We start from the raw sequence: 14134 nt of genomic DNA on the forward strand, positions 1-14134 counted from the left end.
AACACTACCCTGAGAGCTTCAAAAATATTCAAACATCAAATATTTGACACTAACCATGACGCCGCTCAGTGACATTGTGTTTACACTTCTTTGTTTTTTTTTTTATGGCAACTTCTTCCATGTTGAGTTTTAAGGCTTGCATTACTATCTCTCTTTAGCTAAGTCTGTGCTCATTTTAAAGTGGGCATAGATAAAGTCAGAGCTGCTTAAAGAAATGCTAAAGGTTCAAATCAACTAATAAGTAATTCCCAATGCCTGCCATCATGTCTGATATGTCATAAAACTAAAACTAGTTTTATGGCGGAGTGCTGAGAATGAACTGAGGGCTTTCACAGCCTGACGAACGGTGATCCTCTTTTGTCTGGTTGTACGGTATGGCAATAAAACTTCATCTTTTAAACAAAGGGCTGCTCAGGGACAACAAAAAAATCAGTTGGAATACTGACTACAGCTCCACCAAAAGCTCCCCTTTTTTTCAATCAGCAGAATCACTCAAAACACCTGTGTGAACTAACAAAGCCCAGCAACCAACTGCACGTGCCATTGAGAAAGATATAGGTGGATGCTGTCCTGCTCCGACAGGTGCAACTTTGCTTACAGCAGATTGAGGAAGATGTCAGCCCAGCTCAGCCTGTGCACACACACAAACTCCTGAGAATAGGTCTAATTAGCCAGACTAGGTGAAGACACCTGTGTGGGTGGACCATGAGTGAACAGGAGCTTAATCAGTTCAATCACCAAAATGCTGCTTTTTACTGCCCTCACTCTAAAAGCATGAACCAACATACGCACCCACACACACACACACACACACACCTTACCAATCAAGTCTGCATGCCACATGTCTCCTTCTCCAGTCCCAAGCCACCAGTCACAGCATTGTGTGAGTATGTGACTTTCATCCAAAAAAAACATATGGTATCCTTTCGGGCAGAGGTAGGATCTACATCCACTGTATTCCTGACGCTTAAAGGCTCATTGTACTGGAAGCTTGAAGCATTTCTCACACACATGTATCACTGCAGCTCAGTCATTCATTTGAAAACACATTGATGCCTTATCTGAAACAAAGCCACACCTCCATCTCTCCCCCTCCCTCTCTCTCTCTCTCTCTCACTGTCTCTCACTCTCTCTCTCTTTCCTCGTTGCTAAGCAACTGTTCAGCTGGGATGATCTCTAGCGGACATATGCAGTCGTGCACTGCAACATAGAGTAATTTATGATATATTGCATAATCCTAGAAAAGAGTCACAGAGATATAATGTTAGGGATGACAAAAATAAATACTGAAGAAAAATTGAAAAAAAAGCAAAAATAGAGTGGTATGTCAATTTTTGATAGGTGGGTTTTTATTTTCTGTCTCTATATAACATAATCTCGTCCAGCGAAAACAAATTATGAAGAATTAGGTATGATACAAAATAGAAATACTCCAAATTCCAGCTCTCTGCTAGAGAGAAGGATATAATGAATACCTTGCTTAGCTTGCTTTCACTGTAAGACTGTTGCTTTATATTCTTTATATTATAGAGTTGTGTTCTTACATCATCCCAATGTGTCCAACAATGGTCAAACCAGATAAATCTGTAATTTTTTCAAGTGTGCTTCAGTTGATTGCCTGTCAATGACATCACATCCCCTTTATCCCCTCTAGCTGCTGCATCCTCTGGGAAACAGGTTACACCAGATGATACATCAGAGAGTAAGGAAGTCTGCGACCTAGCTAGGTAACCACTGTACTTTGTATTGCTATGTATCCTGGGGCACAATTATTTGGTGTTGTTTGCTGTATGTTCTGTATAATATAGACAATTCCCATTATCCCATTTAAGTTCACAAGATCATCAGACTCTATCTTTTGTAATTGTTTTAACTGTGAACCCACAGTGGTAGAAATTCTCATCATATATGAATGGACAACATGACATACTTATCCTTAAAGTCAAACTTAACCTTTATTTGTATGTTAAATGTGGAACGAATATAAATTGTACCTGATATATGTAACCATTGTCAGTGACTGATGGATGGTTGGAGGTTACACTGCGAGGACCCAAAGGCATCTTCAGTATCTCCTCACAGCCTAGCAAGAGGAGGGCATGACGGAAGGAAAAAGGAAGAAAAGAAAGACAGAAAATTATTGTGTTTCAAGGTGAGATGAAGATTATTGTCAGTCCGAGGAATAGTTTGACATTTTGGAGCAAAACACTAATTAACTTTTTTGCCACAAGTGCTGCACTCGAAAGAAAACGACCCCCAGGAAAGTGCAATGGAACAGTCAGCCAAGTTATAAACCCGGATGACATCACAGCAGTATGGCTGTGAGCATAGTGAACAACTATTTTTGACCTCTTCATCACTTCTTACTGGATACAGTGTCTGCTTGTCAAACGTGCAGTAAATATAACTGTACTTTTCAGTTTCATTTTCATTGAGTTCATCTATTCTCAATAGAAATCTTCGACATTATGTGCCATGTGTGACTCCTCCATATGCCATCAACTGTTAAATCAGCTGCTGTATGTACTGTGAAGTTTGCAGACTTGCCATTTAAACCCCTGTTTGCAGCGAGCACCGATGTTTGCTGAACAGATGCAATGTAATGCTTATAGATTGTAAGTTGGGAATGCTGACTCGAAAATGCTGATTTCCAACTTGCAATGGAATGCAGCATTAAATGAGAAGAATGACACCACTCTCATATGCAATAGCCAGCAAGCAAGGGGAGACAGCTGGTTTGGCTCTGTCCAAAGGTAACAAGATTAAGCTACAGCACCTTTAAAGCTCACTACACATTGTATTTAGGGGGAAGAAGGGCAAGATAAAATGCTGTATTAAGCTAATTCTCTGCTAAATCTGTATGTGTACAGCTACATATAGTGCACATTTCCTACCTTTGATGGCGAAAACTCCATGACAAAAGTCTTTGAAGTTGATCTTCCCATGAGCCTTAGGATCCAGGTACCTGGTCAACTTCTTCACCTGTGGGAGACAGAAGTCAGTCAAGTTAATTATTGCCAGCTAGCCTCAGACATCTTTACAATATGGATACAGCATGGGTCCCTCTATCCCAAGACTCTCAACTGAAAAAATAAACAGCATACCTGCTGTATAATAAATAGGCCTATTATTCTTAAATGAGTTGGGTGTTTTAAACATGAGTGATTTGGCTTTGCAGACTACAGTGTCAGCAGAATGATTTAATAACCAAAACAGCACCACCAGATGAAGGTAGGATAGGAATGGTATGAGATTTTCAAGTTTTCAATTGAATTAAATTAATTAAATAATTATTTTAATAAATAGATTGATGTATAGATAATAAGAAGCAAGAAACAAGTGAATTAAAGGGTCAGTCGACAGTTTTTTTTCAACACTTTATTTGTAGGTTTTATAGGAAAACATCACAAATTACGTACAAAAAACAAACAAAAAAGTGACACTAATACAAAAGGTTCTACTGTTTCCTGTCCTCTCATAGGTGGGTTCACCAAACATCCTCATCTACCCTTATATGTCCATAATGCTTAATTATATAAGCTGGGTTGAGCAGTCCTTGATTACAACAAAAAAGGGAATCCTGAGATCCACGAACATATTTTGCTCAGCTCATCTGGAAATAGCAGCGAGCTGGTTGGACCGAACGGCTCAGGCCAGCTGTGTGGAAGTGACGGATGTAACAAACCTGTCTATGAAGCGTTCGGCATCAGCTGGTTTCTGTAATATTTTCAGCTCAGTTCCAAAAGTTAAGATCAGTTGTGTGGGTAAGAGGAGGCCATGTTTAAGTCCTGCATCTCTCAGCTTCTTTTTGACTCCATCAAAGGCCTGGCTATGAATTTATTGTTGGTGCAAAAGTTTTGAGCACTTGTAACAGTGGAATTTGTAGTGGCATACAGTGACTGTGTATGTGTATCTGTAAATTTCAGGTCACATACTCTATGAGTTGTGTACTTGTAGATTTTTTCTCTCTCCACAAATACAACACAACACTTACACATTCACAAATTCTTAATTACAGGTGCACAAATCCTATTTTACAAATCAGACTAAAAAAACTGACACTCTCACATTTTGCTCCAATTGTTGTAGTATAATTGGTGCAAACATATTTGTGTATCTGTATCAAACAAGATGAAGTTGTGGACAAAATTTGAATATGTGCAGATCTGAATGTGAAGGTGCAATAAATGTTCAATGTGTGTAAAATAATTTCTCACGAAAATATTTGTGTTCTTTTAAAACACAAACACAAATCAATAAGCACAACTGCTCAAATCTTCCCCACAAGTCACAAGCAGCAAGCCGCCAATTTAGCCCTTCTTTTTGTGGCTAGGTCCGCGGATTTAGACAGAGGGCAGCAAATTGGCGGACCAAAACAGACCCTAAGTGGTTCAAGTCCAGCTACAGACCACAATATGGAAAGTGGAATGGTATGGAATTATTTCATTTTCACTAACACTGTACTTTGACTTGACTAACTGTTTATTTTTATTGATTATGTTGTACCATGTTCTTTGGTTAACATATTATTTCAGCTTCAAAAGACAGCAAAAAAATGTGGGAACACATGCAATAAATACTTCTTTACACACTAAAAGTGAAATAATAATTGTGAAACAAGGAAAAAATGATTTTTCCTCAGTGTTAGGGTTTTGGGTTGGTTATTTTCTGTTTCATGTTGAAGGATGCTTCTCATGTGACATGTTTTAAACGTCATGTCATTTCTCTTTCTCCAGCCATTTTTCCTGTTCACCTGTGTTTCATTCTCTTAACTAGCACCAGCTTATTTAAGTTGGTGTTTATCCTCTGTCCTTGTTGGTTAGTCTGCCTTTTCACATCCGTCCTACAACCCAAGTGTTTTGTGCCTCATTTCTTACCTGCAATTGCTGCCTGTGCTCTTTGCATCATCCGGATTTATACATTTTTGTTTGTTGAGTTTTTGCTCCAGTTGTTGCCTGCCTTTGTGTGCATCAGTTGTTTTTTTCAACCTGCCTGCCTTGCTGTCTTGTGTTTGGGTCCTGCGTAACTGTAACCCTCAGGCTTTAACTGTACCATAAAATTGTTGAGAGAATTGTTGCATCACAAGGTCAAGAATGAACTTTCACATTCATCTAGTTGCTAGTCTTACTCCCAATGTCCTTTCATTTGTCATAAAGGTGAATAGCATGATGTTATATATTCAGATACAGTGGATGGCAGTGTGTTTTTTAGCCCGCTGGTAAAACAAATGAAGAAGAGGAGAATGACTATTTAACGCAGTTGGCCGATATGGAAGAAGACGAGTGTCCTCATCAACGAGACCAATCCCCCCAAAGAGCACCGGACCTTGAAGCCAGCTTTTGTCGTGGCCAAGCCATGTAATTACATCATCATGTGATGCACTGGGGACTGTTTCTTCAAAGCTAACATTGTGAAAGGCGTCTGTAAACTCGTAATAAAAGCCTCAAAACCCCTGCGAAATGACAAAATAAAATTTGGAGAATCTAGAAGTGCCGCACGATTACATGTTATCTCCATCCAAGTTAGCCAGGCACTAAACCTGAAATTCGGCGCAAGTCTCGAATGCACATGCTCTATGGCTCCCCAGCTGGACAGCCACTGCCACAATTAAAGTCTGATTCTGTGGGAAACACTGCAGTCAGGTATTTTGCTTGAGCAATTAACATTCAGTTGTGTCATAAAATAAGATGTCATTAGTGCACTGAGCACTGTTGACAGTGCATTCAGCTTTGCCTCAAAGCAGCTCATTTCGGCCTCTTCATCGTCTGTTCCTCACACTCCGCTGATGACAAATTTCCTTTGGTTGAAATAATTTAACAGTCAGGCATGAGAAGTCTATGGCTCCGACCCCGATATTCATACTCAGCACAGGTGTTTTGAACACAGGCTTTGATGTTGGAATCAGCTTTGATGAGCCTGGATAAAAAATGACCTATTAGAGCAGAGTGTACTTTGTGGAAATCTGCAGAACCACATGCTGACTGACAAATGTTATCTCTCTCTCTCACACACACGCACACACACACACACACACACACACACAGTCTCACATCCCAGTGCTCAGTGTCACATAAATCACACAAGCTTAGATGCAAATGTCAACATGCTGTGCTTAAACCTAATACCACTCTGTGTCATCAATTTAACATCAAACACTTTCAGTACAGACTTGTTAATGTCAGACAGACAGAAACCAGTGTCACTAATCTCTTATGAAAACATTAGCCAAAGCTCACAACTTGAGTTTTTATCCGATATTCCTAAGACTTAGACTTAAACTTAAACAATAATTGTTAAGAGATGTGTACACTTGTTGCATAATCTACTGCAATCTATATGCATGTGTAACAATAAATCATTTTCAGATGTGTAAGCATCCCACATTACAGCTTGAAGGCTGTAAAGTAATCAAGAATTTGCCAGACAGCACTTCACAAAGCTCATAAAGTTTCTCCCAACTCCTCAATTCACAAAACTGAGCAATTTTATTTATAAGTCTGGGGACTGTCATTCCCTCTTCATCTCCTTGCTGTTGCTGACTGTGGCTGATGTTGCTGCTTCAACCTATGTGGGTAAATGGAGAATACCTAAATGTGGGTGTTTAAGTTTGCAGTTTGCTATAGTGCAAAACCTCTGAAAATGTTGTAAATTATTGTTAATAACAATTAGATACATGACATCCTGGTCATTCATATTAATACAAAAAAAACCTTATTGTCACACATCATTTACTATGACATCATTCTGTCAACCCCTTAGAACTGTCAACTGTGACTGACTTCCTGTGTCCCTGCACTTGGTAGGTTTGCTGCTGAGGCCACAATGCCTGTAAAACTGAACTCTCCCTGCATGTGTTCTTTCATGAGCAGTAATTTTAATAGCTCCTCTTCTTTGGTCGTATCTGTAAACATCATTTGAATAAAAACACACAACTGGGCTGTATCGCTGGTGTCTGTAGACTCGTCTAACTGCAGTGAGAGACACTCGCAGTCTGCGATGTCTCTCTGAAGCTGCTGTGTCAAATCCTCGGCCATTACTTCACAGCGCCATATAACTGTACTTCTTGATAGGTAAAGAGCTTTAATTGATAATAATATTTCTATAATATGAAACAAGGAGTCAGCTGCCTCAACGAAGGCCTCTTTTATCATCTTAGCGCTTAACAAAGTGAAACAAACAAAACAAAGAATAAATGGAGCGCCCGTCAGTCCGCATGGAGGGAATAGCACCAACCGTAGACACAAACTTGAGTCTGGAGGCTCCGTGTACACAGTGGGGTGAAGTGACAGCAACGGCGGAGCAGCAACCATCCAACATCACCGCGGCAGCAGAGGAGAGCGACAAAGGAGCCAGGCGGTGAATAGCACCGAGGCTGTGGTGGAGGGAGGACCAACAGAGCAATGGTAGACAGCCCACAGAGCACCGAGCAAGTCAGATCAAAAGTTAGCGTTGCTAGGGTAACAGCTGATCAGCGAGGCTAACAGCTGATCAGCGGAGAAAGGTGAGTCCATGGAGCCAGTTGTTCAGGTGTGCAAACTTCACAGCCCCAGAGCTAATACGGACAACTTGGCTTTCTTTTTCCAACAGAAAAAAACAGTTTTGCTACAGATTGAGACCGCCCATAAATCGGTCAGGCTCTACAAGGAAGTGCCATGTCATATTTGGTAAAATGAATATGAGCACAACGTGGCTTGGTTAGGTTTAGTATTTTCAGGAAAACAAGACACAAATTGTGCTTGGGAGCACAAAAAACAATTTCTCTTCAGGGTTAGTGAACAGATACAGAAATAACAAACAGTATGTGGTATAGAATCCATTAAATGTTCTTTATAAATAATACATTTGCACTGAGTGTTGGTGTGCATGTGTGCAGTAAAGGAGCAGCAGTGTGGTTAAAACAAAGAAGGAAAGAGGAATAAAGAGGAATAAAGACATTGTTTCATACTGTATGCAGTAATCTGACTTTCTTGCAGTGAACTGATGTTTCTGGATATGTCACTGGAGAGCATGTTGTTTTCCAAATGAAACAAATGTAAATACAGCAACATCTCATAGGCTGTTTTTAGCTAGGCTGATCATTTCATTACTTAAGAATCGACCAATCCGCACACAGACTCCCTGTGAAGCTCTCGTTGCCATGGTGACAAAGAACAGAGAGATGAGCAGAGCCGCAAGAAGGGAGGAGGAAGATAGAGCAATAGCTTCCTCTTAGTATGACTGAGTTATTTTTAGTGATCTGTTCAGGGTGCTCAGCCGCCATGACAGCTTAAAGGGAAATCTGCTCTCACTGTCATTTTTCTGGGAGACTTTAAACTGCCTCATCTACTACTGACCATCTCACCGCTGAGTTTTATTCCTTTCACTTTCTTGCTCATGTTTTGCACAGCAGTCTCCAAATAACCTAATGTGACCAAACAGTAATTCAAACGCAGGAAGAACAAGAGGCTGAAGAGCTGGCTGGTAGTCTTCTTGAATGTAAAGGAGGGAAACCTGTCCTTCACCTGAAACCGCTACTTTAAGCTAATGAACAAAAGTTTTGCCACAACATACTTAACATCATTGCTCATAATTTCCCATAACTACGGAACGTTTTCAAATTAATTTCCAGGTTTTCCAGACAGCCACTGCTTTAATGTTATTTTCACCTGGGTAAAAGCTCATAAACCTGCTTTGGATGAATACATGTCAATTTAAATAGATTTACTGAATTTTGTGTGCTAATGCATTAGCAAACAGAGGCTCTCTGTCCCTTCACCTCCTGACCGGCATGATTCCCCCCATCCCCGGGCAGTCTGATTTTCTGTAAACCAATCGATCGGTGCTACGAAATGGAGAAAATTACTTGACCTGGCCCAATACAACCACCTTCTCTTTGACCTCACCTCAACTTATCAACAGCCAAATCTGCATCTACTTGTCAAAGATCAACTCCTCTGCCTCCAACCCCATGAAACTATTCTCCTTGTTTTCTTCTTTCGCCACCCCTCCTACCCCTCCTCCTCCTCGTTCCTCCCTCACTGCTGATGACTTTGCGACTTACTTTACCAAGAAAGCAAAAGACATCAGCTTCTAATTTACTCCTATGCCCATCCAGAAAGCACCTCCCCCAACCCTCACCTCTGATGGCCTTACCTGCTTCAGCCCTCTCTCCTCCCACGATGTTCTCACACTAGTGACATCCTCCCTTCTACAAAACATTTCACACGATATCCTGCCATTCCTCACCACCCTGATCAACTCCTCTCACACTTCAGGCCTTATTCCAGCTCCTTTCAAGACAGCTACAATAGAGCCAATCCTAAAAAATACCTACCCTAGGCTCAGCTGACATCCAAAACTACAGACCTGTCTCTCTTCTTTCATTTACTCCTCAACTCCTGGTCCAAAGCACTGGTCATCACCCGCCTGGACTACTGCAACTCGCTCTTGGCTTGACTCTGCGACTCAACCGAAATGTAACCAGAACGTAGCAGCGTGCCTCGTTTTCAATCTACCCAAATTCTCCAATGTGACCCCCCTCCCCCATGACCTCCATTGGCTTCGGTTGCAACCTGCATCCGATTCAAGGCAATGGTGCTGTCCCTCTGAACACAGTTGATGGTTTTCATAATGCCTTGTTTCAGGTGTTGTTGCAGCCTTTCAGTACCCTTAATGAAACAGTAGTTTTCACCTGGTTGTCATGTTCGCATAGCCTCAATGATACAGCACAATAAGAAACTATCAGTTCTCCCTTCTCCTTTTTTTGACCTCATGACATGTTCCATCAGGCTTAAGAGAAGTAGTTCTAAGAAGAAAGGACTTAGGAGGTGACTATTCAACCACAGCCCTGGTAGTGCTGGTGGTTCCTGAGCAGAGGACTGGCAGAGTGCTTCCCATGGTGCTGAACCTGAGGCTGCCAATGGTTGTTGCAGGGTACATTAAATACAACATTTACATTTCTGGAGTCCCTGTGGAGCTAATCTGAGCCCTCAACATCACACCTCACTGCACTCAACATGAACCTTGAGCACATTTGACTTAGTGTACTTAACGCTGAAAATCTAAAATGAGCCCATGCCCCAGCTCCAGCGCAGCATTTGCACTGCTCGTGCTAAAGACCACAAAATGGCATTTAGCAGAGGTGAGAAAAGCAACTTGGAAACAGAGCAAGGCAACTTAGCTTGCAGCCAAAACATGAGTACAGACCCACGCTACTGTGGAGCCTGGAGCACAGCTCTTCCTCTGGACAGATACAGTACTTAAAATCAAAATCATCAGTGGTCCACAAGCCCACGTGGTATTGCCAGATTAAAAAGCAAAATAGTGTTGGGAACTAGGGGTTGACCAATTTATGTTTATTAGCATTTTCTCTCTGATTGCAGATAAGATTTATTTATTAAAAAGTGTGCTACATTGGCCTCGCTTCCCCTCTGTCTGTATTCACCACTCTTGCTGTTTTTCCACTAGAACTTTTGGCCGCACCAAGTCAAACCAAGCCATGCTGTTTTGCTTTTCCATTACCAGTTTTGCTGCACTGACTTAGGCCATGCCGTGCCATCGATGGACCTGCTCTGAAGTGGGAGTAAGCCACGGCCACCCTCGTTGCTGCTGAAAACAATGTTTCCTGTATTGCTATTTTATAATAAAATCTTTTTGAATTACTACATAACAGGGGGCTTTTATTTGGAAGAAGTCATAGGAAATTAAATGTTTGGAATCATATTAGCAGAGTCACTTTGTTAGCAGTGATTCTTTTATAGTATTGCAGGGATTGGGACAAGCGTGTCAATGGTTTTCAAACAAAACCCTTGCCAAAATGCAACCTAGGGTCTTTTGGTGAATGTACCCAAGTCAAACTTTCACTTAAAAGCATAATTACAACAAAAGCGCCCCTTTTAAGATTGACCGTATTTTCATTTTCAATGGGAGTGCAACGGGCACAACTATGCTAGCATCAAAATCGCTATTTCTAAAACACTAATAAGGCTCAACACAACATGAAACTTTGCTCATAATATCACCAGGGTCTCTACACATGAACCCGAGCATTGAGAACATTGTTTGTGTACGCAGAGTTTACCAAAAAGAAAGTTTTTGAACAACTCGTATTTTTCGCTCGCCACCATCTTGCCAGTTGAGAAGTGCTGATCTCCGAATGCGACGTACAATGGAGAAGGATTGAAGATTTCCCCTCCCTTATAAATCGGACAGTGCTACAAACTTTCCTCTATGTCCCCTACATCAAATGGAAGCTGGCGACCCACCCCAGCAGCAAGCTTTAGGAGCTTTCCACCTTAACTCTCCTCCCTGTTACGTTGCATATGATTCAGGGATGATTATTTTCATTATGGATATTGTATATTCATATGAATTTGATACAATTTTACTCAATCATGTTTCAGAACGATACCATCCTATCCTATCCAATTCTATGTTTCATGGAGACATTAAATTTCTATTATAAATCAGAACAGGCCAATTCTGTAAAAGTGGTATTGCTTACCTTCAAATAGATATTCAATAAAAGACTAGGAATGAAGGGGAATCTTACGTATTTTTGCTATTATGTATATCTCTATCTTAACATGCTTATACCGCAATATATAAAAAAAAACCTGTTGCCTCATCCTGGATCTGAGGAACAACTATCCTGCTGTCTGGATCTCTGTGAGCAAGGTCTCTCTGAGCTGGATCGGTCATCTCTAGAACTGGATGTCCCTGACTGTCTGTATCACCGGCTTCCTAGTAATAATGTATATGTATAAAATCATTTAACAGTGTGCAGAACTACTAGCAGTCGCAGAGTGTAGCTAATGATGGCAGCTAGTTCAAAAGCAGACAGGTCCTTAATCCTTAATAAAACAGGCTATGGATGCCGTGATTATGTAAGACCTCGCTAAGTTGTAGTTGGAAAAAGTGTTTAATCCCTGTGTCTTTGTCTTGTGTGTTCTTGCTAGTTCTAGCTTTACTAGCATCCTTGTTGTCTGTACAGGTTTCACCATGCCATCTCACCAGGTGAACGGTAATTTTTTGTGCTGCTACTTTACTGTTCTACAGACCTTACATGCTTCCGGAATGACTGAAGCGCACCAAACAAGAGCAGCGAATGAGAGCCACACAGGTGCAAAATATGGCTAAGCTATCAAAGAGCGCACTGCCAGGCACTGGTATGATTTCACTGTGGCCTATTTCATATTTTTTGTACGAGAGCTGCTTTCTGTATTGTTTAGCTTTGGCATCAATTTGCTGTAAACAGATCTGCAGGTAAACCCCAAGTCTTAAACAGGATTACTATACTGCCCTCCACAGTGTCTATCAGTGCAGCCATTTAGAAAAAAATGACACAACATTTTAAATACTACATACTGCTACAGGCACACCATTCTTTTCCCTGCTGGTTCTTTGCAAAGCTGGGATATTTGCTCACAAATGTAACCTTCCAATTGACATGCCACATCTCTTCCATTTGTTTTATTATCAAAAAAATATCGGAAGTAAATTCAGTATGGATCATTAGAAATACTTTGCTTTGGTATTCACACAGTGAGAAAAAAATAAATCAATAATCGTTTTATCATCGCAGCCCCATGAATTGTAATTGAATTGCATCGTGAGGTAGTTTTAGCACTTTAATATTTGAACCTTCAACCAGATTATACCAGCACGACACCTATGTTTTCAGGTAAACTTGTGGTGTCTAACATAAACATTAAGTTGATTGATTGTAGTCGATCTCTCTCGGGTCTGTTTGTCTGTCTTGTGGACCTCGCTAGGCAGTACAGTATCTCTCTGTGTGTGTTTTACCAGCCACAGCCAGCACTGTTGTGTGACACTGAAAAACATGAGACTGAAATACAACTTGTGTTAGTCATTATGTTTGATAAAAGTACATTCACTAGAGTACAAGTACAGTTTTATGGTACATGAATACTTCTTTGTGTATTTCTATTTTCTACCACTTTCTACTTGTAAAGAAAAATGTTTTCAACAAATTCAAAAAATAAAATTCAACAAATAAATCGATGTACTGTTATAAATAGGGGTACACGGTAATTATCGGGCCGATAACAGGAAATTATTGAGTCATTCCGATAAGTCCGATATCACGACGAACAGCCCCGATAACATACACAATTTTGTCAGCGCAGCAGTGCCCCGCTCCCACTATGAGGCCTGAGTGGCCGGCAGTGAATGCTGCGTTCAAGTAACCTTGGCATAATCAGAAAAACCCTTTCTGACTGGGAAAATTCAAGAATACCCCCTCATGTTGGAAAAGAGCTCATTTACTCGGTCATAATTTTGGTAGCTGCTGACTTAAATAGATATTATTAGTATGTTTCCACATGTTACACATAAACAAAAGAAACATAAACTCAAAAGGTCGAAAGAACGAGACTTGATGACCAGCCTTTCACCCTCTTTGAGGACAGGGTTACAGGACGGGCTTTTCTCGCCTGATTAATCACTTGGAGCCACGGTTTACATTGCCAAGCCGCCGCTACTTTTCTGATGTGTGCCTTCCAGCCAAGTATGATGCGATCGCCAAATGTATTCACACTTCGATTGATAACAACCTGCAGTGGTTAAATACAGACTTTCAACTACACAGAGCAGTGCTGCAGTCCCAGGAGCTCCCCGGCTCACACACAGGTACAATGATTCACCAGACTTTTGAAGGTATGCTACAATACTAAGAAGGAAATGGTGCATGTTGTCTTACAAGATAATGCATGTAATATGGAAAAGGCAATGAAAGAGTGCGGTGTTGCAAGCCTGGACTGCATGGCCCGCTCTTTACAACTTGCTGTGAACAAGGCTGTGTTAAGTCAAAGAGCTGTGTCTGACTGTGTTGCCACTGGACACAAGATTGTTGGACATTTTAGACAGTCTCAAGTAGCATCCTCCTCCCTGAGGAAGTTACAAGAACGGCTGCAAGAGCCACAAACACGACTCCAACAAGACATAGCTACGCAATGGAATAGCGCGTTTTACATGCTTAAGAGTCTAGTGGCGCAGAAACAAGCTATTGCAGCATATGCAGTTGAACACCATTTGCCCACAACACTCAACGCACACCAATGGACCCTGGTCAAAAACATGCTGACCATCCTCGATCCATATGAACAGCTGACCAGAAACATCAGCAAGGCCAAAG

The 14134-nt window shown here is 41.0% G+C and overlaps 1 protein-coding gene and 1 long non-coding RNA gene across 7 annotated transcripts in view; one reads left to right on the plus strand and one right to left on the minus strand.

The window, feature by feature from the left end:
* The window catches only part of rab11fip4a (RAB11 family interacting protein 4 (class II) a), a 28477-nt gene that overhangs the window by 11969 nt on the left and 2374 nt on the right, over positions 1–14134 (minus strand). Inside the window, exons 2-3 of one of the 3 annotated variants that reach the window (XM_037088332.1) lie at positions 2895–2982; positions 1995–2083 (exon numbers count right to left, since the gene is read on the minus strand). In XM_037088332.1, coding sequence (XP_036944227.1) covers positions 1995–2083; positions 2895–2982 — 177 coding nt within the window. Of the gene's footprint in view, positions 1–598; positions 732–821; positions 1043–1994; positions 2084–2894; positions 2983–14134 lie in introns of those variants that run through there. The other 2 variants (XM_037088333.1, XM_037088334.1) reach the window with 2 other exon arrangements.
* On the plus strand, positions 759–10640 carry LOC119013633. 4 transcript variants are annotated; one of them, XR_005072794.1, is made up of 5 exons: positions 759–883; positions 1655–1727; positions 2018–2152; positions 4334–4430; positions 10504–10640. It is a non-coding gene; the product is annotated as an uncharacterized LOC119013633 (long non-coding RNA). The 4 variants fall into 4 exon arrangements; XR_005072793.1 differs by lacking the exon at positions 10504–10640 and adding an exon at positions 4737–5588 and having other exon boundaries at positions 760–883; XR_005072795.1 differs by lacking the exon at positions 4334–4430 and having other exon boundaries at positions 765–883.

This window comes from Acanthopagrus latus, chromosome 23 (genome assembly GCF_904848185.1).
Source record: "Acanthopagrus latus isolate v.2019 chromosome 23, fAcaLat1.1, whole genome shotgun sequence".
NCBI lineage: Eukaryota > Metazoa > Chordata > Actinopteri > Spariformes > Sparidae > Acanthopagrus > Acanthopagrus latus.